General features: G+C 39.3%; 1 protein-coding gene across 1 annotated transcript in view; it reads right to left on the bottom strand.

The window, feature by feature from the left end:
* Positions 1–407: 407 nt before the first annotated feature.
* GALNT5 (polypeptide N-acetylgalactosaminyltransferase 5) overlaps positions 408–24,000 on the bottom strand; it is a 42,721-nt gene continuing 19,128 nt past the window's right edge. Inside the window, exons 4-10 of the mRNA XM_003990785.5 lie at positions 17,386–17,521; positions 16,681–16,800; positions 14,343–14,460; positions 12,789–13,112; positions 7,779–7,859; positions 4,507–4,668; positions 408–1,297 (exon numbers count right to left, since the gene is read on the bottom strand). Coding sequence (XP_003990834.2) covers positions 1,157–1,297; positions 4,507–4,668; positions 7,779–7,859; positions 12,789–13,112; positions 14,343–14,460; positions 16,681–16,800; positions 17,386–17,521 — 1,082 coding nt within the window. The 3' untranslated portion in view covers positions 408–1,156. The remainder of the gene's footprint in view (positions 1,298–4,506; positions 4,669–7,778; positions 7,860–12,788; positions 13,113–14,342; positions 14,461–16,680; positions 16,801–17,385; positions 17,522–24,000) is intronic.

Raw genomic sequence — 24,000 nt, 5'->3', positions numbered from 1 at the left:
TACTATTTTATATAAATCTTTAATATTTTTCAGTGCTTTATTTCTTTTTTTAAAAAAAAATATGTTTGTTTATTTATTTATTTATTTTGAGAGAGAGAGAGACAGCCAGCACAAGCAGGGGAAATGCAGAAAGAGAGGGAGAGAGAATCCCAAGCAGGATGCAGGGCTCTATTCCATCATGGGATCATGACCTGAGCCTAAATCAAGAGTCAGAGGCTTAACTGACGGAGCCACCCAGGTGCCCCTCATTGCTCTGTTTCTGCTTTATTTATTTCAGCTCCTCTTATCTGATCTTGCATTAGAGTGTGTTCAACGATTAAGTGTATTTTTCGTGACTACTGTGTATTGTGACCCACCCAGTCTTTTTCTTTGCCTTTTTTCTTTCTTTTTTAACGTCCACATAGGTCTAGGAGGTTGCTACTAAGACTGTTTTTTTTTTTTTTTAAGTGTAGCTTTAAAAGCACGAAATGAATTAAAACAATGTCTATGTCTAGAATTGAATCAGCATTTGACTTCCTCACTGAAAATTTTTTTCCATTGACTCATATGGGGAAAAAACAAAACAAAACAACATTATGTAGTCCTCTAGATTAAAGCTCTACCATTGGGGAGTATGATATTGATACTCTTCACACCGGTAGGCGAACATGAGTGCAGTTGGAAGGGACTTCATCAAGATGGCAGCTGCGTGTGTTTCTAAGGTCTTTTCACCATAGGAACTCAAGTCATTGTTTTATTAAAAATAGTAAATAAAGGTCTAGGTTCTCATTGATGATACCAACTTGTGAGGCCCAAGGAGCTGGTTATTATCTGACTCAGTCATCATGAATATCACTGTGCTTCCTCCGGTACTTTTGGCTTCATTTCCAGTTACCTGTTTGATCACATAGGGAAGCTTGCAGGCTGAGGTCCAGCACAGGACGGGAAGCAGGCAATTCAAAAGGCCACCTAGAATTGAAGAAGGACTCCAATCCAATGTTAGACTGTTTCCCTGAGCTCACTCTTGGTTTCTTAACTATTGTGGGTTTTTTAATCTCCTATTCAAGGGCTATTAATTTTGAGAATGTAAACTACCACGGAGAAACACAGTCCCCACCTCCACTGTAATTTTCACAGTGTCTGATGGGTTTACTGGATAAAAAATATTAGTTGCTCTTTAGTCTTCATAATATTTTTCAAATTTCCACTTCTGATACTGCTTCACTGGGTCACAAGCAGCAACTTTCAGGGTCTTCTGAGAAACATTTCCTTCTAAGCATAACAACTGATGATAGTTTCCAAAAACAATGTGATTCACCTAGGAAGAAAGAGAATCTGGAATGAGCCACAGAATGAATTTGACAACTGCCATATAAAGAAATACAAACTAATAAAAAAAAGATAATTATATTTTTGATTCCTCAGGAATTCTTCTTGCCTAAATTAACAACATGCATACAGTCTTTAGACTGTATTAAATTTGTCTCTATCTCACTTCACCAAGCTACAAGGCTGTTAAGACTTTTATGACTTCCTCAGGGAGGAGGCAAAAGATTTATTTTCTGACAATAGGTTTGATTACTCTATTATTTAAAGAAAATAATTCCATACAGCACTTACTATATTTGATGGATGATGGTTCTCTAATTGATGGTGATCATGAAAAAATACCCATTGCAAAAAGTGAGTTAGTTAATGTCTTAATTGAGTTCATACCTTAGAATGCAAACTTGGAATACAAAGTGCTAGAAATGATGTATATATTTATAATCTTTCCACCATAATCTCTGATAGTACATAATACCTGATGTTCAGAAAATCCAGAGGTACTTAGAAAAAAGTCAAAGGTATTTCAGAGAAGTTCTATTATTGGTTAATATTTACTGAATATCCTAGAAATAATGGATAACCAATTTAGAACATGCTTATGGCTTTATATATTTTTTCACCTTTTAATTCTCTCAATTTTCTATGACTATGACAAAGGTAATCTTAATCATACGTACATTGTTTTGAATTATTCAAAAGAATATATCAAACAGGGGTGACTTCATAATAGTTTGTTTTAAAGATGTTCCTACAAAAACATTGCCATCTGTAGGACTCTGGTAAGACGATGTTTGAGTATGCTCAAGGTTTTGTAAAGGAGTTGGCCTTGAGCAAAATCATCCTGGATTATCTACAATGTTCTGCCAGTGGATTATAAAGTGGTAACTGAACAACTTGTCCCCAACCTAAAGACATTTGATGAGGGAACCAGTAGTGGATGGTCATTACATGCCCCAGTATTTAGAAGCTACCTATGAAATGATTTCCTTTTAGGTGTCCATAATCCAGAGCATTTGGGTGGGTGGGCTTAGAGAACATATTTGAAATGCAGGTTGGAAATGTATCATTTTAACAATGCATTGGTATTCAGGGTCAAACTCTCTATTACCCTACTTCCTTCCATGAAGCTCTCAACTCCTAATGCTAAAAGAAAAGATATGTTCTTGTTACTCATAGTCTTATTCTCCATTTCTCTTAACATGCTTTGGAGGATTCAGGAGGTTTAGTATAAAAACTACCAAAATACTGAAAAAATAAGGAAGGCTATTATTAAGATATTCATCTCCATAACATCTAGCAGCATGGAAATGGGGAACCGAAGGCAGAAGGCAGCTATGTGGCATGATACAAAGTCACAGGCACAACCAATGTCGGGAAACAGCTATCCAAGTTTTGCTATCTTAATTAAATTACTCTCTTTACAAACTGGTTTACCATTTAGAGGGACCAAAATTAAGCCTGTATAAAAATCAGCTAATGAAGGCTTAAGTTTTCAGTGGGGTCAAGCCAGTTTGTAAATAAGACCTATGTGACTTAAGGGCTGCTTACTCCTAAATATTTTCTCACCAGCCTGAATTTTTTTCCTGGTAACAGATTCACTTCTGGAAATGAAAAATGTGTTCTCATTCTCATCCTTTCTCTCCCCTGCACCCACCACCTCCCCCAACACCTCCCCCATCCCCCCACCACCTCCTGATTTGTTTGGCATAAGGTTAAGGAAGCCAAAGAAAATATTCAATAGATGTTTATGCATTTTCCCAACACCATGAAATATAAAATTAGTAACTTGTACAATAGTAATACTTCATTTTTCTGAATAAGTCAACAAGAGCCATTATCACTAACAAGGAAAAAAAAAATGTCCAGAAGGAACTGAAATATAACAGAGAAAATTAAAAGGGAGGAAGGTTGGGAAGCGTGTTGCTCAGACCCTGGTTTTGATCCCGGGTGGGAAGAAAACTGTCATGAAGGGAGTGGTCATTGGTTGTGACATCAAAAGGAATGGAGGCACTCTAAGGAGAAAAAGAAGCGTGCTGACTTTGGGGACAGGCCTGAGCAAAATGATGGTCTTCATGCACCCAGTACATTTTGTGGATTTGATGGCTACTTGCTAGTGAGATAGTAGAGACTTTAGGAAGGCCTTCCTGAAACTATTCTTGTCACCCCAAGATCTTACACCAAAACTTACGATTTGATATCTTGTTAAAATAGAATTGGGGAAGGGGTACCTGGGTGGCTCAGGCAGTTAGGCATCTGACTCTTGATTTTGGCTCAGGTCATCATCTCACAGTTCGTGAGATCGAGCACCGTGTCAGGCTCTGTGCGGACAGCAGGGAGGCTGCCTGGGGTTCTCTCTCTTCCTCTCTCTCTGTCCCTCCATCACACACACACACACACACACACACACACACACTCTCCCTCTCTCAAAATAAATAAGTAAACTTTAAAAAATACCATTGAGGAAAACTGTCAGGACTTTGAGAATGAAGCAGATATAGCAGGGGTGGTCTAGGAAATATTAACAGCTGGACCTCTGGACAAACACCCCCAGATCTGTAGCATGGGTTTATGTAATACTCCCATCATGGCTTGTTTCAAGCTACCAATGTGATGTCATTGAATGTGAAGTTAGCGCACAATTAGCTCCTACAAGCTGGTGGGAGATGGTTCCAACACCTGTTGAGAGCCAGGTCTCTGGTAACCAGGGTGGGGGATGAGGAAAAGTCACCCCTTGTGGAAAGGAGGCAGAATGCCAAAAATAAACGGATTCATCCTAAAGTGCAGGCCTTGTAGAAAGCACGCTGGTTCTTGTTTTCCCCATATACTCTCCTTATAGACTTTTCTGGTGACCACTGAGAACCAGTTCTAGCCCATAAGCATTATTTTTGCCGTTGTTAGTTGACTGAAGCAAATGACTTACAGAAACAAAGATGCTGATACTAATGTAACCAAGGAACCTGGTGACTTATATTTAAAACAACCTACCTGAAATAAATTTTGTAAAAGAAAAAGAAGGACTTGCCAATTTATAAAAAAAAAAAAAATCTGTTTATCTCTCTGTATGAACTTTTATTTTGCCTCGATCATCACAAGCACATTTAAAGGTTCTGAGTGAGGAAGCCGACAATGAGAGTTTTATGTCCCCTTTAATTGGAAGTTGGATTTGTGATAAAGAAGAGGTACAGATATTTTGCTTACCAGTTCCGGATGAAAGACTGATGTTGATTTATGCAGCCATTTTAGCCCTTTGTTTCTGTTATCACAAGGGTGCAGCCTCAGGGCCCCGGTATCAGGGACTGGAGCTAAGCACCACTCTCCATGTTTAATAAGTCTTAGCCAGGTATAATTAAATTGCTGAAGCTGTCGGGAAATGAATAAAGAAAAGGTCACTTTAAGCAGCAAACACAGGTAGGATCTTTGCTTCACAGTTTTGTTAGCAATGGTTAAGGAGATGGGCACTCTGATCAAATGTTTTGTACCCAAATCCTGGTATTGCCACTTTCAGTTCGGACAGTACGGGCGTACTATTACCATATCGCATTTCATTCTTGTCATTTTTAAGTTGGATAGCAACAGCGTGTATCTCAGAGAGTTGAGGTAATGACTGCTAGGTGTTTATTTAACACACAGTAAGCCCTCAATAAATGTGAGTTGCAATAATAAAAATTATTTAGTGCAGTTAGTACGTACGCGCAAACGGAGGTCATTTCAGGTAACTCGGAACCCCAGATAAGCCTGGTGTTTTGAAGCAGTGAAACATTCAAACCACCTGCAGCCATTAGGGCTACAAGGAGGTCTAAGTCACAGCCCGAAATTACTTTGGTGGAAATGATTATGCTTCTTTAAGAGTATCCAGATTACTGGACTCCTAGAGGCTTTGTAGGAAAGGCCCACAATCTTTCTTAAGGGTAAAAAATGTTTCTAATGTAAGCAATGTCAAAAATCTTTCTTTGCTGATAGCAGAAAGACTCATCGGGCTCTGCTCTGTTAGCATCCCCTAGTTCCCAAAAATTACTCTTGGAGAAGTCCAGTTTGGGAGAGTTGCTGAAGTCTAAAGTAAATACTGATTCAGGTATTGAAACCAGGTTTTAGATTTTTATAAGTCCTCTCTCCAGTTATTTACAACCTAGTACTATCTGTCTGGTCAATTACTGTATGGCTCTCGGTCTGGGGGACGTCTGTTGTTTTGCACCAATATAAACATAAAAAATAGACTTCTGGTAAAATCTATCTAAATGTTTTTATCTAGTGAATCATTTGTAATGTAACTGAGATGTAAGTTAGATTATCACACTTGTCATTGGGTTAGACCTCACCACTCAAAGGGTACTCCCTGGACCAACATCAGTATCACCGGGGAGGTAGTTGAAACGCCTGACTCTCAGCCCCATCATGAACTATTGAATCGGAATCTGTATTGTAACAAACTTTCCAGGTGATTTGTGTGCACATTAAAATTTGAGATGCATGGTCTTATGCCATAGTACAAGGAAGTGAGGTGGCTACAAAGAGCAGCTAGATATTACCTTTAGAAGGGACATCTCAATTGGTTGAAAAGTTAACAGTTACTGAAAAGCTAATAGGGGACTTTTTAGGTAAGGTGAAGGATAGAGCTTGGTGGTTAATCCTAGAAATTTATTCCTTTTGTGCTTTTTTTGGATGAATGTTATTAACTGGCTTGGTATAAAGTTTAGTTAATTCGGCCCCAGATAAGTTAACTTCCTCCAACTTTCCCTTACTTCTTATTACTCAAACAAACTATAAGAAGCAGAAGCTAAAAATGAGTAACAAGACAAAAAGGGAGATGGGTGTTTTTTTTTTTTTTTGAAAGCAGGGGGCTGCATATCCATATTTTCACCTCCTAGTATCTCCTTGAGAGGCTCAGTGGTTATCCAGACTACAATTTGGGTCTTCAGATAAAATACTGGTTTAATCAGGCATGGAAAATCACTAAAATGATGAGTCTTGAAGGACTGAGTTAAATAATATTTTGCTTTCATATGATTCGGACTACTTGTGGTTTTATAATTTATGACTTTATTTCCTCTCGGAATGGTTAGTATACAAGTTGTGTATTTCAAATGATTTTTGACACATTTTTCTTCCCTCTACCTCCCTTCTTTCCTAATTAAAAAAGAGTTCCCTTAGCTTCAAGTTTATAATCCTTAGCTGAATTATAGCAACACAGATGACAAAGATGCCTTTCTTCTAGTAGCAGCTTTGAATTAAGAGTGGAGAGGAAATGTGCTCAAAAATATAAGCAATGTCTTGGGGCGCCTGGGTGGCTCAGTCGGTTGAGCGTCTGACTTCGGCTCAGGTCGTGATCTTGCAGTCTGTGAGTTCGAGCCCTGCATCGGGCACTGTGCTGACAGCTGCTTTGGATTCTGTGTCTCCCTCTCTCTCTGCCTCTCCCCCGCTCATGTTCTGTCTCTCTCTCTGTCAAAACTAAATAAACATTAATATATATATATATATATATAGAGAGAGAGAGAGAGAGAGAGAGAGAGAGAGGCAATGTCTCTAAGTCAAAGCAAACAAGTAAGTCTGGGCAAGCCTAGGTTGTCATCACAAAATAATTTCTCCACCAAAGTGTGATCTACAATTTTAGGAAGCTGCATTGTACTCATGTACTGATGTTCCCATGAGTTTTATTTGGCACCCAAACCAATAATAATATCCCCACAGAATGAGAATGGGTAGGGAACGCATGTTGAAGAGGGAGGTCCCATCACTCAGAGCTCACCTCCAGCACTGCAGAGTCCTTGCCCTGTGCTCCTGGGCCCTCCTTCCTCCCCTATCTGTTGTGTTCTGAGTTTGTCAGAGATTCGTTGAAGGGTTTTCCATCATGGATCATGGATTATGTAATTTGCATTATAGATGCAAATTACACATGCTCCTTTATATGTATGAGAATGGGGAGGAGGGGACTGAATCAAAACAAAATTTCTCCCTTAGATTATTTAAAAATATGTTCTTCCTTCATTTCCTTTATTATTTTATCTTTATATGTAACTTTTTTTAATTTTTCACATTTTGTGTCTTTATCATTATAACAGTGAACATTTGTGGAGCACTAAGTGTTAAATATTGTTCTACATGTTTCATCGGTATCACATAATTTGATCTTCAAACCTGTTTTAGGGGTAGGGACTGTTATCACGACTATTTACCTAAAGATTAAAGGGTTTGCAAAGTTAACACACTTTCGAAAGCAGTGGAGCCAGCATTGGGTCCCTGGTGGGTTGACTTCAGTACCCACACTTTTACTCCCTTGCTCGCTGTCTGTACGTTTAGTTGTGGGCTCTCTTGTCACCAACCGTATGATTATGTAGAAATGTATAAATTATTGTTTGTAAAAGCGAAAATAAATTTCTCAAGCGAGCAGTAAATGTGCCATACCCTGCACTTATCACCTACACCTGGGCCATCTATCCACTGCACCTATGAGAGAGAAAACCCAGGCCAGGTACCTTGCTGCTTCCGTCACAGTCTTCCAAAGTGGCTGTGGTGTTTTCAATGGAAATGCATTTGCCCAAGGCCACATTAATAAGCTAGGAAGCAAAATATAAAATATGCATTAAGAAAAAAATATTTTGAAGTAGAACAAGACATTCAGAAAACACAGGCCATAAAACTATAATAAGGTTAAAAGATAGTTAAGTTGATAGCTTAGCATTACTTAGCACTATACGATTTTATTGGTTGCTATCTCTAACAGAGACATAATGTAATCTTGCTAAAGTACAGCTTCAATCTGTCAATTTAGGCCTATGATTCAGCCACAGAGCCAACAAACAGAAGCTTTTAATTAACCCTTGCCTGGAATGCTGAATAGGGAATGAGCAAAAGGTAGCATGAGAAGTAGTTATTTTCTTGTCTCAAGTTTTTCTGATGCATACATTAAAAGTCAACGCACATACTTGCAATTTAATCAAACCAACAGTTATGGGCTCTGTTCCCTGGCTGACCCCTCCAAGCTATTTCACTGCTTAGGCACTGAATCATAGATAAATGGAGTCCTTCAAAGAACAGCAGAGTCCAGCTGATTCCCCGTCAGAATCTTCCTAATGACTCAGGCAAGCTACAATTCATTATAGGAAAGTCATGAAAGCTAGTACAGAGCCAAGCTTAAAGACACTATCTGGCAGGCCCCCCAGGTTTTTAGTGGATTTACAGGGTCAAATATGGAGGCAGCTTTCTATAAGTCACCATTTAATGCAGAAAAATGTTGATTCCCTTGCCCTCTTTGACATCTTGGGGAAGGCTAATGAGATGGTGAGTTAATAGGGCAATTTAGACTTCTTAGATTTCTAGAAGAGCTGTGTAGAGTCAAATCTACACTCAGGAAAGCCTTCTGAGCTGGGAGTGGGGGGAAAGTCTTTGTTGGCAGGGACACTATTTGTGCCCTTTCCTGTTCTATCATGCCTAACACAGAGCTCTAAATCCAGGGTGCTTTATGATGCAACTGTCCAGCTCACAGAGTTGTGAGCCTTCATAACAGCATGCTCACTGGTTGGTCCTCACTTTTACATGCATAGCTTAGGTTGCAAGAAAGTAAGGCAAATATTCAGGGACCACCAAATGCAGAAAACAAAACAAAACAAAACCTTTTAGCAAGTGGGAAAATGGCAAATACTGGTAAGCAACGGACTGATATTGTAAGGACAGGAGAAAGAACTTGGGCATGGACAAGCCAGAGAGTTGGGATTGCAGTCTTTCACATAAAGATGGACAACTGTAGACCCTCACTAGAATGGTGTCCCGGGGAAAACAATTTACCCAGTGGCACAGGGAGACAACAGGGAAGCTAGATTCTCCCTTGGGAATCTGAACCTTGCACTGACCTTCATTTGGGTTTGAGATGCAAGTTGAACTGCTTGCATTGGATAGGAACTTTGACAGACGTAAAAATAGTGCCAGGGTGGTTACTTCTAGGGTGGCTGGCATGGAAAAGAACTCTAGAAGGACAGAATTTCCATCAGAAATCTCCAAAGACAGCTCCATTCACAATTTAACGTGACAAATATGGGAAGAGACAATCCACCACTAGTTAATGGAGCAGTCAGGACACACAGAAGGAATCAACTTCAGGGAAGAGATTTAATAGAAATGCACTGAAGGAGGATAATCCTAGAGATTAAAGAAGGGAAATGCGATCCAGTTGTTGTCTGGATTTTCACTGAGATAAATATAAACTTCTGTATTTGTGGATTACTCAGAAAATACCTTCCCACGTGTTTGGAAAACTCTGGCTTCACTACAGCTGAACAGGTTGGACTGCTCCAGAACCTGGCAGAACCCCTAGGACGGTAATGTTTAGTTGTCTGCTACACGAGGGAGTGCAGTGTGTTTGCCAAATATATTTGGCCCTGGGATCCTATTTCTGGCAGCACAACTAACCTTGCGCAGAGCAGTGTATGGGAACCCCTGGTTTAACTGATTACTTTGTATTTATTTTGTACAGTCCCTTCTGCCAAACATGGAAAGGCATTGGATAGAAGGAGAAGATTTTTCTTTCCCTTACTTACCACTCCCCCCAGTTCTCTGAAGATTTGTTTCCCTTCCTCCTGATCAGAGATTTCTGGAGAAACTGCTTTTCTTCATGTATAAACGATTTATGAAGTGCTAAGGGGTTGTTATTCTTTATTGACTTGCGAATGGTTTTAAACATTGACTTGTATTCAGGGGCGCCTGGGTGGCTCAGTAGGTTGAGCATCTGACTCTTGATTTTGGCTCAGGTCATGATCCCAGGGTCGTGGGATTCCTGGGATTGAGCTCTGCCTCAGGCTCCATGCTGAGCATGGATCCCTGCTTGAGATTCTCACTCTCTCCCCCGTGTCTCTCTTCTGCTCATGCTCTCTCTTTGTCTCTCTCAAAATAAATAAATAAACTTAAAAAATTATATTTGTGTTTTTAATGTAAACCATTTCAATCTTTTTTTTTCACCAGGCAGTATGTAAATTTTTCAATTGTTTTTCAAAATCTATCCATTTTGAATTCTTTCCTTTTCCAATTTAGGAGGTGGAGTTCCCCACAATTTATCACGGCATTTGCTAAACATTAGGCTCTAGGCTGCTTACTAACCATTTAATCCAATGTGTATAAAGACACATTGTTAGTGAGGTTCTTTTATTCATCAAACATTTTTGGTTCAACAATAAACGATCGGTTCTTATAAAAAAGAAAAGAAAACAAACAAAAACCTTTTCACTGGATTTAAATTGTAAAATATTTTCTTGGGATTTTTCAAGACTCTCCAGCTAAAATAATGGTTCAGTTAATCTTAAGTCTGAAATGCCTAGTGAAAGATCTTCTTTTTTTTTTTTTTAAGTGGTAATAATACTCCCTACTAGTTGCTTCAAAGAGAAGCCAGTGGCATCTTGATTATAATTTGTCTGAGGAAGGCAACAAATAGAATTCAAAAAAATAATTTAAAAATATTTTGTGCATTTTAATATATTATAGCTCCGGCATCAGCCGGCTGTTCATAGAAGAGCTCTTCAAAAATTTCATGGGAACTCTTAGACACATTAGCCTCACAGAGGAGGCAAAAGGTAGTTTTTTAGTTCCCTCTGGTGGTTAAAGTTCAGTAATGCTCTTGCTGAGATTCTGTGTTAGGACAGAATATGGTGAGAATTTCTTTTTTCCTTACTCAGGAGTTGGAATTAAAAAAAAAAGTGTCAGTTTATTTTACATACAAATAATTTGAATAGTGTATAAATCCACGGTGTTCTCCCTAATGAGTTACCTAGAAAAAAAATATCAGGATAAACCACCTGAAATAGCTGTTATTCTATTTTGACCTATAAAAATGATCATTTTATACTACATTATGTTACAAACAGATCACTTTTACTATTTGTCAATTGAATTTTCAAGTTTCCTCTTTTTTATACTCTTCCAGGATCTTCCCTACACTGGGAGAATGGCTCTACTACGTCCTAGCCATCAGGAATTTTCCTAGACAGAGAGTGATTGGTTTGTGTAATTCACTTTCTAGGGAGAATTGAAAAAAACATGGCCTAAAATAGCAGGCTTACTGTTTGTCAAGTCTGAGAACCTCTTGCATGAAGAAAAAGAAAACTCTGAAAGAAAATAAAATAATGCTGGGAATATTTATAAATAAAAATTAAATGAGAAAGCAGTAACACGGATTAAAAACATGCATGAATGGGAAAAGCTCTAGGTCAAGTCTTGACTAATCACCTCTAAACCCATTTTATGATAAGTATCCTCACGTCTTGCCATCCTCTTCGAATTAAGCCCCACTCCTAGAATGGGTTTGGAATGGCTTTCATCCAGTTTCTCTACTTTCTTGCTTTAGTTCACAGATTTTTGTACTGTGTCCAACCTGTCTAGCTCAGTTTCTTCCTTTTTGGCACATTATGTTGTGCCCTGGAATTTTCTCTGTCATTGTCTTTTATTTTCAGTTCCTGTTTGAAATCTGTGAAAATCTAATTAAATCATGTCATCCCAATCTTAACCCTACTCAATAGCTCCCTATTACATTCAGGAGAGAGAAAAAAGAGAGAGAGAGAGAAAGAATGAAAGAAAGAGAGAAAGAAAGGAAAGGAAAGGAAAGGAAAGGAAAGGAAAGGAAAGGAAAGGAAAGGAAAAGAAAGAAAAGAAAGAAAAGATAGATGGGAGGGAGGGTGTGAAGGAGAGAGGAAGGAAGGAAGGAAGGAAGGAAGGAAGGAAGGAAGGAAGAGAAGGAAGGGGAAGAAAGAGAAGGAAGGGAAGAAAGGGCAGGAGAGAGAGAGGGAGGGAGGGAGGGAGGAAAAAGAAAGGAAGTAAGAAACAAGAAAAAGAAAGGAAAGGGAAAGGAGAATCCTTAGTTTGCCTATAAGGACCCATGGGACCACTCTTCCTTCCTCTCCCTCTTCATCTGTTGCCATTCTTTTCTCCTTCACACCCTAAAAACATTCATCTTCTTTCCGGTTCTTGAGTGCCTAGACGGTCATCTAACTTAGAGTTTTTGTACAAGGGGCATCCTCTGCCTAGGGCTCTCTTTTTTGAAGTTTGGCTGACCCTTGTCTTTGAGGGCTAGCATTCAATATCTCCTCAGAGTTGAATATTCTACCTTAGAAGGACTGGTCACTAGGGACCAGTTCCCTAAATTAGAGCCATTTTACTTTTTATTTAAGCATTACATATTTGTACATGGTTTCCCTTACTCACCTTTAAGCTCCACAAATAGGCATCAAGTCTACTTTATACATATTTACCCTATAATCCAGTTCTGAAATACTGTGTGGTTTATTGATATCCAGTAGGTACTTGCCGAATTAATCAATGAATGTAGCTGCCTAAAAGCCTCCCTCAAGTTCACCTATATTTAATCCTTAACCATGCTCTGTCTCATCTGCCCTCATATTGGATATTTATTTATAGTGTAATCCTTCATTCTTTTCCACACTTTTTCAAGAGTTTTTAAATTTAATATTTATGGACTCACAATTTAACTTCCTCCTTGAACTTACCACACCATTAGCCCTCACAATGGGAGCCTTCAAATCAGGAAAAACATTCTCCAAATACCATTTGAAACTTTTGCATTTTAGTTTCTTTCGAAGTTTCCGTTGTTCGGTGAGGTTTCCAACATCTAAGCCTTGGTCTATGAGGTGGTCCCCGTGGCCATAGAATAGCTCCTTGTACTCATCAAGCCAGACCTCAGCAACCCGCACCAAGTTCCGCTCTACTGTCTTCATCCGGTCCTTGGGGAAGGTATATGGATTGTCATTTCTGAATATGTGGCCTACTCGGGAACAGGGAATGATCTCAATTTCACCACCACACATCCATACCTGTAACAGTTTGATAGGAAGCATCAATGATCACATGACTGCCCACAATTCATGGGCAATTAACAATGACAGGAACCACCTGGTGACCACCCCCCCCCCCCAGCTTGAAGTACTACTGTCAACGTCTAAAATCTTTTTCAATGGTTTCAAATTAAGCTCAACAGGTTTATTTAGCTTTTCACATTGCTGTGGAGCATTTTAGGATTCATAAAATATATATTGTTTTCTTCCCTACGCTGCAGTGTACATCTTTTTTTTTTTTAATTTTTTTTTTCAACGTTTATTTATTTTGGGGACAGAGAGAGACAGAGCATGAACGGGGGAGGGGCAGAGAGAGAGGGAGACACAGAATCGGAAGCAGGCTCCAGGCTCTGAGCCATCAGCCCAGAGCCCGATTCGGGGCTCGAACTCCCGGACGGCGAGATCGTGACCTGGCTGAAGTCGGACGCTTAACCGACTGCGCCACCCAGGTGCCCCTACATCTTTTTTTAATAAAGAAATTCTCACAGAATCCCAATGTATAAAATATATCGTATGAAGTCCTGCTTTGGTTGGATCAGGGTAAGGAGTATATATTTCCTTTTTTTTTTTCTTTCAATTTTCCCTCCTTACATCTTGGGGTGATCCATATAACTTAATGGAACACAACTTGAAAATGAGCTCAAAGTAATATCCCTTTTACTATATACCAACCCACTCCCTAAGAAAACAGTTGCCTTTTGGATTCTCTTCACTCTGGCTACTGCCAAGGATTTCTTAGGTGTTGATCAATGATCATAAATACCCAGAGCTGTCTGAGATGTCCAAAGTTGCTGCAAGATCGCCTGTTGATGGCCTGCTCTAAAGGCACTTTTTGTACCTCTGTCACTTGCACTAAGATGACCCATTACTGAATGCTTTCATTACTTCTGATATATCAGAAAAATGTTCCTGGAGATATTTTGTATGAAGTATGAATCTCACATCATTTAGGTCAAATGGCAGACAATACTCCCCCTATATTCAGATGTAGAAACAGTGTTATAAAATACTAGGGATCTCTGATAAATTTCATGGGAGCTATTGATTCTTCCAAATTCAATCTGGGATAGAAAAACATTCATCTAGAGACCCTAAAGTTTCTGTGAAATTTCTTCCCAGAGACAGTCCCATAGCTGATTATGTTAGTAAAATGAAACCAAATGATAAACTCTTAATTGTAGAAAGAATTTGAGGACCGCTTGGTAATACCTTGAATGAGAGCTCCATATTTTCTCCACCCCAGACATCAAGCCCAGGGTCGTATGTTCCAAGTTCGAAAAAGTAATTTTTATCAATGGAAAATAGTCCACCCGCCATGACGGGACACCTACAAAAAGAAATGTTTGTTTTTTTAAACTTGCATGTCATGTGAATTCAACTTTTTAGAGTGGGTCCCCTGTGCAGTTGTGGTGGAGTTAAGAGACATTTCAAAATAGCTATCGAGGGTGGGGAGGTCTTGGAAAGGAGTCACAAATAGCACTGAAGTGATCAGTTCCGTGGTTCATGGTGGCAGAGATTGATTGGGGTCAACAAAGATGGGGTTTGGAAGTATGATTCTTATTGTCTTTACTCTCTGACCCAAACTCTCTGAATATGTTATTTTTAAAAATGCTTATTTAGTGCTAAGGGAGTACCAGGCACTGCTCTAAGTATTATATATATACACACATACATATACGTATGTATGTATGCATATATATGTATGTATATATATGTGTATGTATATATATGTGTATATATATGTGTATGTATGTGTGTGTATATATATATATGTATGTATGTGTGTGTGTGTGTGTATATATATATATATATATATATATATATATATATAACCTCAGACTTTACAAAAACCCTGAAACTATATACCATTAAGAAAGGACAACACAGAAAAGGTTAGAAATGTTCCCAAGGCCACAGATTAGTATGATGTACATCTGGGGTTCAATTTAGGTGGTCTGGTTTGATGTTATGATCTCTCACTCCACCACACTGCCTCAACTGTAGACAGACTTAACTGACAGCTTGTTATGTGGCAAACACTTTTTAAAGCATGTTATATAATCAGATTTAATTCTCAGATAATGGAGGTAGCTACTTCTATTAGTCTTAATGCAGAACTGAGGAAACAGAGATTCAAAGAGGTTAAGTAACCTTTTAAAGCTCACGCCATCAGTCAATAGTACAGTTGAGATTTGAATCCAGAGTCTGACTCCAGAGTCTTCATTACTGTTATAGATCATGGGGGATAGAAACTACACTTGAATCAGCAGTAATCACTTCCCATGGTGTTAAGATTGAGCCAGCTGAAAGGGGTTTGTGTGGAGAGCTTGCCTTGTGTTTAGGGTATACAGCAATCTCAAGGGTAAAATAATTCCTACCCCACACCTACTTCCCTTCCCCTTAGGCACATATTCTGTCTGAATGACAAATGTCCTTTCCCATCTATCCAGAATGCATTCTCTTCCCAACGTTATGTTGGATATAATCTGAGCTCGATCAGTACATTGACCCTCCAAATGGGAGTCTGAAAAAGGCAAAGATGTTCTTTAGGTGCGGGATCAGAGCAAGAGTGTTACATTCAGGCAGATATGGATTTGAATCCCAATTTGTTCTTTTACAAGCTATATATCCCTGGGAAAATTATTTATTTTAAGGCTCAGTGTCCTCATCTCTGTAATGGCAATCCTACCCACCACCTTTTCTAGGGTTATAGAGAGGGCTAAATGCAGACTGCTTAATAAATGATAATAAGCCTACCTGACTTGCTAGGAATATCAATTCTGAAAGCATGGCACCTAGCAAAGGATAGGGGGTAAGTTCTGAGAGATAATGCCACAATGCACAGTCTGGGCTGGGCTTTCTCTTTACACTTGTCAGTTCAAGTTCTCTCTCCAACTGGGGAGTCTTTGGGACTCCTGCTGTTCTGCCTGAGGCTGGCTTCATGCAGGTCTAGACTCCTGGGGAGTGTTCAGAAGTCTTCACTTTGACTTCAGGTCTAAGCTGTATTCTTCAATCCAGCTTCTCTAGCAATAAAACCCTACTTTCAGTTCATATCTGCTTCTGTGTATATTTCTCAATTCACTTATAGAATATGGCACCCCTCCCATGGAAGGGGTAGGGTTAGACACCAAAAGAAAATCCTAACAATAGTTATTATTACAATAATACTTTTATTACTATTATTTACTCTTCTAATTTTTACTCATGTTGCCTTTAATGTTACGTGTGCTTATATAGCATTTATGCAGCATATTCAACTAGTTTATATTTCTTAGGTTGTAAATCCCAGGGAGAAGGAATAGTATTAGCAAATTTCTCTGGATTCAGGGCTGAATAGGGTGTAATTGACCATTTGAAAAAATGAGTTTTGGTAGTGGGAAACTAATTTCTTAGGGAAACTTTGCTTGCTTTTGATCATCTATTGGCTAAAACCGTAATTCTTGATGGTCTATAGAATGACGGGAAATACTTGTTTCGTGGGATTGCTTCCCATGCCTTTGCAAAAAGATACACGATTGCCTCCTAATCTTAAATCTCACACGCTTACCGTATTATATCAGTTTCTTTAATTCTGTTTTTTGCAACAACATCTGGAGGAATTGTTCTCCAACCAAAGTTCATGGGCCACACGAAGATGCCTCTTTGAAAGTTGTCCACTGTCATGTAACTAATCCAGGAAAAGAACACAAATGCTGCTTGAGATCATACACATATACTTGATCAACCTGACACCATGTCTTGTTAAAATGAATGAAGCAAGTGCTTACACAAATGACTCGAGATTATCACAAACTTTTTATAACATTTCAAGAGAATTTATGAGTACAACTTGCATTAGTGACTAATTGGCTAGATTGCTTGTTTTTAACTTCCACTTTTCTTTTAATAATGTTCTGGATATTGTTGAGGGAAAAAATTAGGAGCATATGTATATTTCCCACAAAAAAGATGAATGAATCTTAAGGGAGATAAATATTTTGGGGCACAGCTGAATAGAAAGAGGAAAGAACTGGACAATGAGTATTAGGAATTCTTGGTATTAAGGGTTAAGCATTTTGATGATCAAGTAAACAATTGGATTGACGTTCTCTGATCTCGATATATCTATTATGTGTTTCCGTTTATGTAAATGGATTAACTGTGTATTTCTCAGAATTGTAAAAGTGTGCAGCCTAAGAATATGGCCAGTACTTTCTGCTGCTGTTAGTTAATGAGTCACTTAGAAGTATCTTGTGGAATATGACAATATTACCTCATATCTTTATCATTGATGACTTCGATTACTGGACAGGCTACCTTCTTTCTACTTAAATAAACTCTTTCCAGAAGAGGTTCCAACCAACCAACGTTACATTCCACGTGAGAATCTAAGAATGTCAACACATCACCTAGAGAGCCAGAAAAAAAAGTTCATTTGAAAAAAGTGATATACTGAGTGTGTGTTTGTTGTGTTCAAAGCTCTTGGAGATTGCTCCAGAAAGGTGATTGCAAAGGCAGTACATCGTAAAGGCCGGAACTATCACCGAATTCCTGGTCCCTATATTTTCATTCTATCATGAAATAAAAGACATTTTGTTTCTGGAAGCATCATTTTTGTTTGCAAAAAAAAAAAAAATGATAAGCCACTTTGAATGGGTAGCCAAGACTTTGAAGGGAATCCTTAGTATTAAAAAGGTGGCTGCTTTGTCTCTTCTAAGGAGGGTGGGTCCCATTACCCTGGGGTGGGGGGGGGGGTCTGTGGAAAACTGAGCTTTGTTTTTCAGAAGACCAGGCAGAGTTTGATAATCCAAGGTTGGCATCAGAAAAGGGAAATACCATTTTGCATAATAGGGGTACAAACAGGCAAAAGGGGAGGAATCAGCAAGGCTAGAAGGCAGTGTGGAAGGGCTACAGGGGTGGGAGGAAGAATAGGGAATAGGTTAATGGGTAGAGAGTTTTAGTTTTATAAGCTGAAAAGCATTCTAGAGATGGGTTGTACAACCGTGTGAATATACTTCAGAGCACTGGACTGTGCACTGAAGAAATAGAACTGAGACGGTAAATTATATGTCACCCGTATTTTACCACAATAAAAAATACGAGCGTGGCAGGAGAAAGAGAAAAGAAAGAGAAACTTGGAGGCTAAAAAATACTCATTAAAAATCCTTGTTCTCCTATTCGTTGTGTGCAGCAGTACTTTCATCTCAATAAAATTCTAAGTAGCACCTACATTGTTCCAAATGATTTATGCAAGTGGATTATGCGTGTGTGTGTGTGTGTGTGTGTGTGTGTGTGCGTCTAAGATTAATAATAACCTGAGGAATCTGAACTATGACCGAAATCCTGTGTATCCTTTCAGGCCTGACCAGAGGCAATCACAGAAGCTTCTCTGGCAGGCCTCGTGGTGGAGGCCGCCCTCTCACACCAGACACGGTCTGCAGCCAGAGCACCCCAGCCTCTGAAGGGAATTGCAGTCAAGAGCTCAGGCCCTCCCTCCCACTCAGTGGACATGCCCTCAGCAAAGCTGTGTTTCCAGGCCACATTCTTCCATGTTCCTCCACTCCGAGGACCGCTTCAGGCCAGGAACCCGGCTTCACCATGTGGGAGATGGGTAGATCTCCAGCACATTTGCCTCCACTCTGATTCAGCATTTGGTACTTTCCCACTCCTACCCCTCTCTTTTCTCTCACCCTAGCCCCCAGGGCTATAAAACAGGAGGAGTCTTTTGTTCTGGGCTCCTTTAGGCAGTAAGACGATCCTCACATCTGCTCAATCCATCAGTCCATTTTTCTACAGGGAAGAATGGAACATTGAGGGAGTCAGCACTTCTGTTTCAATTCTTACTTACACTTCTTACTTACATTATTGGAGGAAATGATTAAAGACTTGAGCGTTACTTTCATTTTGTCTTGTTTGAACTGACCACTCTAATACCCGGCTGCCCCCCCCCCCCCAGCTCTTGACTAACCAGTAATAACATCAGTTATTTTCAATTAAGTGTTTTTTTCTATGCCAGACAATGGTTCTAAGCATTCTACATGGCTGTCTTGTTTAATTCATGCAACAACCCTGAAGTATAAGTCTAATTTTTATTCCCACTTCGGAAATGAGATGGAGGTCTAAGTTTTATTCCTTTTGAAGAGAAACAAAGAACTTAAACTTTTCCAAGTTTGCACAGCCAAGTGGCAGCCTGATATTAGAAAAGAGTTTATTCCATTGCCTGTGTGCCTAAAAAAAGAAAGAAAAAATGGCCAGAGAGAGGAAAAGCTATTAGACCGTGAAGGCTTGAAGTAAAGGCAGAAGACAATAGCAGGCAAAGAACAAGGTGAAATTAGATACCTGGATGATAGATCATGATCCACTAAAAACTGCAACCAAACTCTTAATTAATGGTTCAATATTTTATCAATTAACTGATCAACAATGGAATTTTTGAAAGAGGGTGAAGAAACCGAACTTAGCCAAAATGTTGGTGAGGAATGTTCTTGAGAAGTCTCTTTAGGCAGAAGTGGGTTGTGCTAGACCAAAGTCTCCATCCCCGCTCATCTTCAATTGTTGGGACACAACGGTTATAACTCCTGATCATGCTGGCGGAGTCTTATTTTCAGAGATTATGGCTTGTTTGATAATGAAAGATCATTATCTCCTAAGGGTCTCCCCTTGCACAGCCTGCTCCCTGTGTGTGAAGGTTCACAGGAGCCATCTAGTGTGTAAGGTATGCAAGCATGGTCTGCTAAGGTCCTACTTGGTTGGTATATATAACAGGTGCAGAAGACAGTCCCTTTCTCTTACTACTTATTATTTTTTTTTAATTTAAAGTCAAGGTAGTTAACAAACAATGCAGTATTGATTTTGGGAATAGAACCTAGTGGTTCATTACTTACATATAACACCTCAGTGCGTATCCCAACAGCTGCCCTCCTTAATGCCCATCACCCATTTAGCCCATCCCCCCCATGCATCTCTCCTCCAGCAAACCCTTTGTTCTCTGTATTTAAGAGTCTCTTATGGTTTGCCTCCTTCTCTGTTTTTACCTCTTATCACTGCTACTGCTGGTCCATTTAAACCAAAGAGCAGTCTCTACTAGACTGCCTGTTCCTATCCTCAGGATACGCTTATAGGGTCAAAGAGTCTGGATTGACTTTCTCAGTCTTTGGTGGTAGCTAGATGGGTCCCCAACCCTACATTCACTTCCCACCTGGCCCAGATCCCCATACAGATTTTCATTCACTTGTTGCCAGGACCCAAAGGAAGCAGCCTCTGCCCAAAACATAGACTGGAATTTTATACTGTTTTATTTTGGGCAAGAAGAGAATCCTCCTATGCGTGAATGTCATTGCTCCATTTTCAGACACTTTTTAACTTAAAATAAGATCTCAGGAACTAAACCAGGGATCTGTCTATGTTGCTGACTCTGGTTAGGATTTCCACTTGTGGTGGATATGGTCTGGGGACATTTCACACACTATTCCTATCCTGGAGAGTCACGGTGAAATAGATGTAGGACTGAGGTCATGCAGCTCTGCTTTCCTTAGCCACACTGGATAAGTCACTTAACCTTTCTGAGCTTTACCTAATAGAGCTACTTCTAAGATCTACTTAATACCTAAATTCCTTATAAACGGCTAGTATTGTTACTGTTTGTCAATGAGTATTTAAGCAAGAGCTCAAAATAATCTTATCTTGATGGCCAACTGGCAGGTTTTTCTGTTTCCTAAGAGTAGGTCCCAGCAATGCTGGATTGTTTGCAGATGGATTTGATTGTAACTTACTTATTTATTTACTTTTTGACCAGCCCAGAGATGCTTAATGTGCCTAAAGCTTTGACTTCTTGTTGAGTATGGGCTCCCATATATGTTTAGCTAACCAGCTTGGGATATTGGTGCCAGCACCAGTTAGTGTTGGTTTGCTGTGTGTAGGGTTCCTTGAGGAATGTGAACCTGTCTGGCTGTTTAAATTTTCATAATAATTTATAAATGATGCTAAGGAAACCATCTGTTTTACCTGCAGCAAAAAACAAGTTGTAGAAATTTACGGAAGGACTGTTGCTTTTCAGGAGACCTCAGGGTTGTCCAGGAATTAGATGCCACTTTAGTCCACATACTTAAAGTTAGCCAACTGATTCTTTGGAATGCTCATAGCAATGTCAAATATTTCCTAAATGCCATTGTTATAAAGGAAATGAGAATCTGATCTCTATTCTGACTCTCTGGAGTGTACTACTGAACCTTCCTGACTGCAGACTCTTCTTGGCAGGGCAGTAACTTGCTCTTTCGTTCAATACTAGCATGAGATCCTGGAGGTTGGCTTATACACTTGCACCTCAATCACTGTGTCTCTTTTTACTTCTGTGGCTTCATATAGAACATTTTCCCTAGAGATCCATTGACCGTGGCATACCCTTCAAGTTTTTAAATCCTGTTTGGCCAGTCTAACTCCTCATTCTCAGGAAATAACTGATTGGACCTGGACCTGATCTTTTTGCCTGAATCAGATCCAGATGAAGGACGTATCGTGCCCTGAAAACTGAATATGTAGTGAACATTGCCAGTTGTCAGAGAGTTACTGTTTTTCCCTTAATATTTTGTATTATGTACTTACAGAGAGTCTAATAATACCCTGGGACCAAAACAGGGCCACTTGACCAATTTTTGCAGGTCCTTGGATCTTTGATCTCATCCTTCCTTGTCTGTGGTTTCCCCTTCCTTTTCTCTGAATCCTAAAGGGTAAATCTTTAGGAAATCATAGCTATTACGGTCTGTCAGATTTTGGATTCAGATTCTGGTCCTTCATCTCTTTGTTTGGCTGAGGCAGTATAGAGACATTTTCTGCCCTGATACCTTTGCTGATCTCTGATTACAGAGACTGTTCAGGTCCAGGGCGTCTCCTACTAATCCTCTATTTGTGATGGCTGGGGAATGCTCAGAGGGGAGTCTGGGAGAACTCACCAGGTTGATCAGCCTTGCTCAGTCCAGACCCTGAATAGTCCTTGAATTATTTCCTCACCTAAAGCTGGTACAGGATTCTGAATCCCCTTGAATTTTTCACAGGACTCAAGTACACTTCAGGGCCCTTGGATATATCCTTGGACAAAGCCATTACTAATCCCATTGAAACATACCTTTCTACTTCTTCTTCTATGATAGTTTAGAAGCAACTCTTCATTAGACAGTGACAAGCAATTAAGATGCACCTAGCTGGCCTTTCCAAACTAAATTTGGGACCCCTTAGCAAGTCACTACCACAACATAGTGGGATTGGTCAGAATCTAAAAAACAAATAAAACAAAAAGAGAAGATACTAGAATTTGTTGCACATGTTATTTCATGAAATGTCTATTGCAGTTATATGTGTAACATAGGTATGCAGTAGGTTCTGATGCAAAATTTATTTCTTAACATGGGTTATGGTCAAAATAGTTTTAAGAGTTACCAGAGTAAAATTGAGCTAATGTGCTCAAGAGTATTAGGGACAAAGAGCCAAATTTATATTATTATATTTGGATTTACTAAATTCAAAGAATGATTTGATGGCTGTAACCGTAAGTACTTGAACAGGCCAAGTGGGCAATTGCTTTGACCAAGTTCATTGCACCCCATCTGAAGAGGCCTCCTGTGTTGTCTTAACAGTATGAACTATTGCAGAGATCATCTCCAGCATGCGTCGTGCTCCATGCAAGGCAGAGAGAAGTTTTTATAAGCATTGCATTTCTGGTTCTGCACTTGTCAGCTTTCTCTACATGGATATCTCATTTTCATCTCAAATTTACATGAACAAAATTGGAACTCAACTGCAATCCCAAATCTGTTCCTCTGGTTATGAGGAACATCCACCAAGTTGCTCTGATTCCAGTCCTAGGGGTTTTTTGTTTTAGTTTTGTTTTATTTTTTGACTCGTTTCATTATTACTCTCTTAATATCTTACTTGATGACAAGTCCTGTGGGCTCCATATCCACAATATATTCTTACTCTGACCACTCCCTTCTTCTGTCCTAGTACCTCCCTGGTGCCTGGACAACTGTAATAGCCTCCTAAATGGTCTCCCTACTTCTTCTCACATTTCCCTAATACCCGTTCTCTACAAGGCAGCCAAAGTGAGCTTTAAATTAAGTCAGACAATTTTATTCACCTGTTTAATGTACTTCATTGGCTTCATATTATACCAAGAATAATGCCTACACTCCTCAGATGACTCATAAAACTTTGCAAAAGCCTGCCTTTGCCTTGCCCCCCAAATGAATCTCATACCACTCTCTTTATGGTCAGCACCCATCAACCATAATAAACTTCCTTCTTTAGCTTGAATAGACAGAACATATTTCTACATCAGGACATTGTACTTCTCGTCCCACTTGCCTGGGGATGTTCCTTATCCAGATCTTAGCCCCAAACTTGTCAGTTTGGACTATTTCCTCACTTCCTAGTTTTGTATCATTTGTGGGTAATTACTTCCCAAAAGAAGTCAAACATGGATTTTTACTTAATTTTTCAAATGCAGTCTATCATTAAGAATCTTATCTGTCCCTGCAATGTTAATTTTAGTGTGATGTGTTTGTAATTAGTTTAAAATTTCCATTACAGGCCAAAGAAATTTGTTAGCAAACCAGTGGGATATGAAAAGTTCCAGATTTGTGGTCTCGTTACAAGGTGGTGTAACTCAGGTGAGTAGATAATTTACCATTAGAACATGCTTAAATACAAGCTGGTGGAAATCTGCAATGCCATGGCTTACAGAGGAGAGTGATATCTAAATGTCTAGAGGCAGCAAAATGTAGTAGGTAAGACTGAGGATTCAGAGTTTTCTGGGTTCCAATCCTGCTGTATCACTTACTAGCTGGGAGAACTTGGGCAAGTCATAACCTCACTGTGCCTTTATATCTTCATCTGT

This window comes from Felis catus, chromosome C1, assembly GCF_018350175.1.
Source record: "Felis catus isolate Fca126 chromosome C1, F.catus_Fca126_mat1.0, whole genome shotgun sequence".
NCBI classification, from domain to species: domain Eukaryota; kingdom Metazoa; phylum Chordata; class Mammalia; order Carnivora; family Felidae; genus Felis; species Felis catus.
Note: the sequence above shows the minus strand (reverse complement) of the source record. Positions and strands in the feature narration are given on the sequence as shown.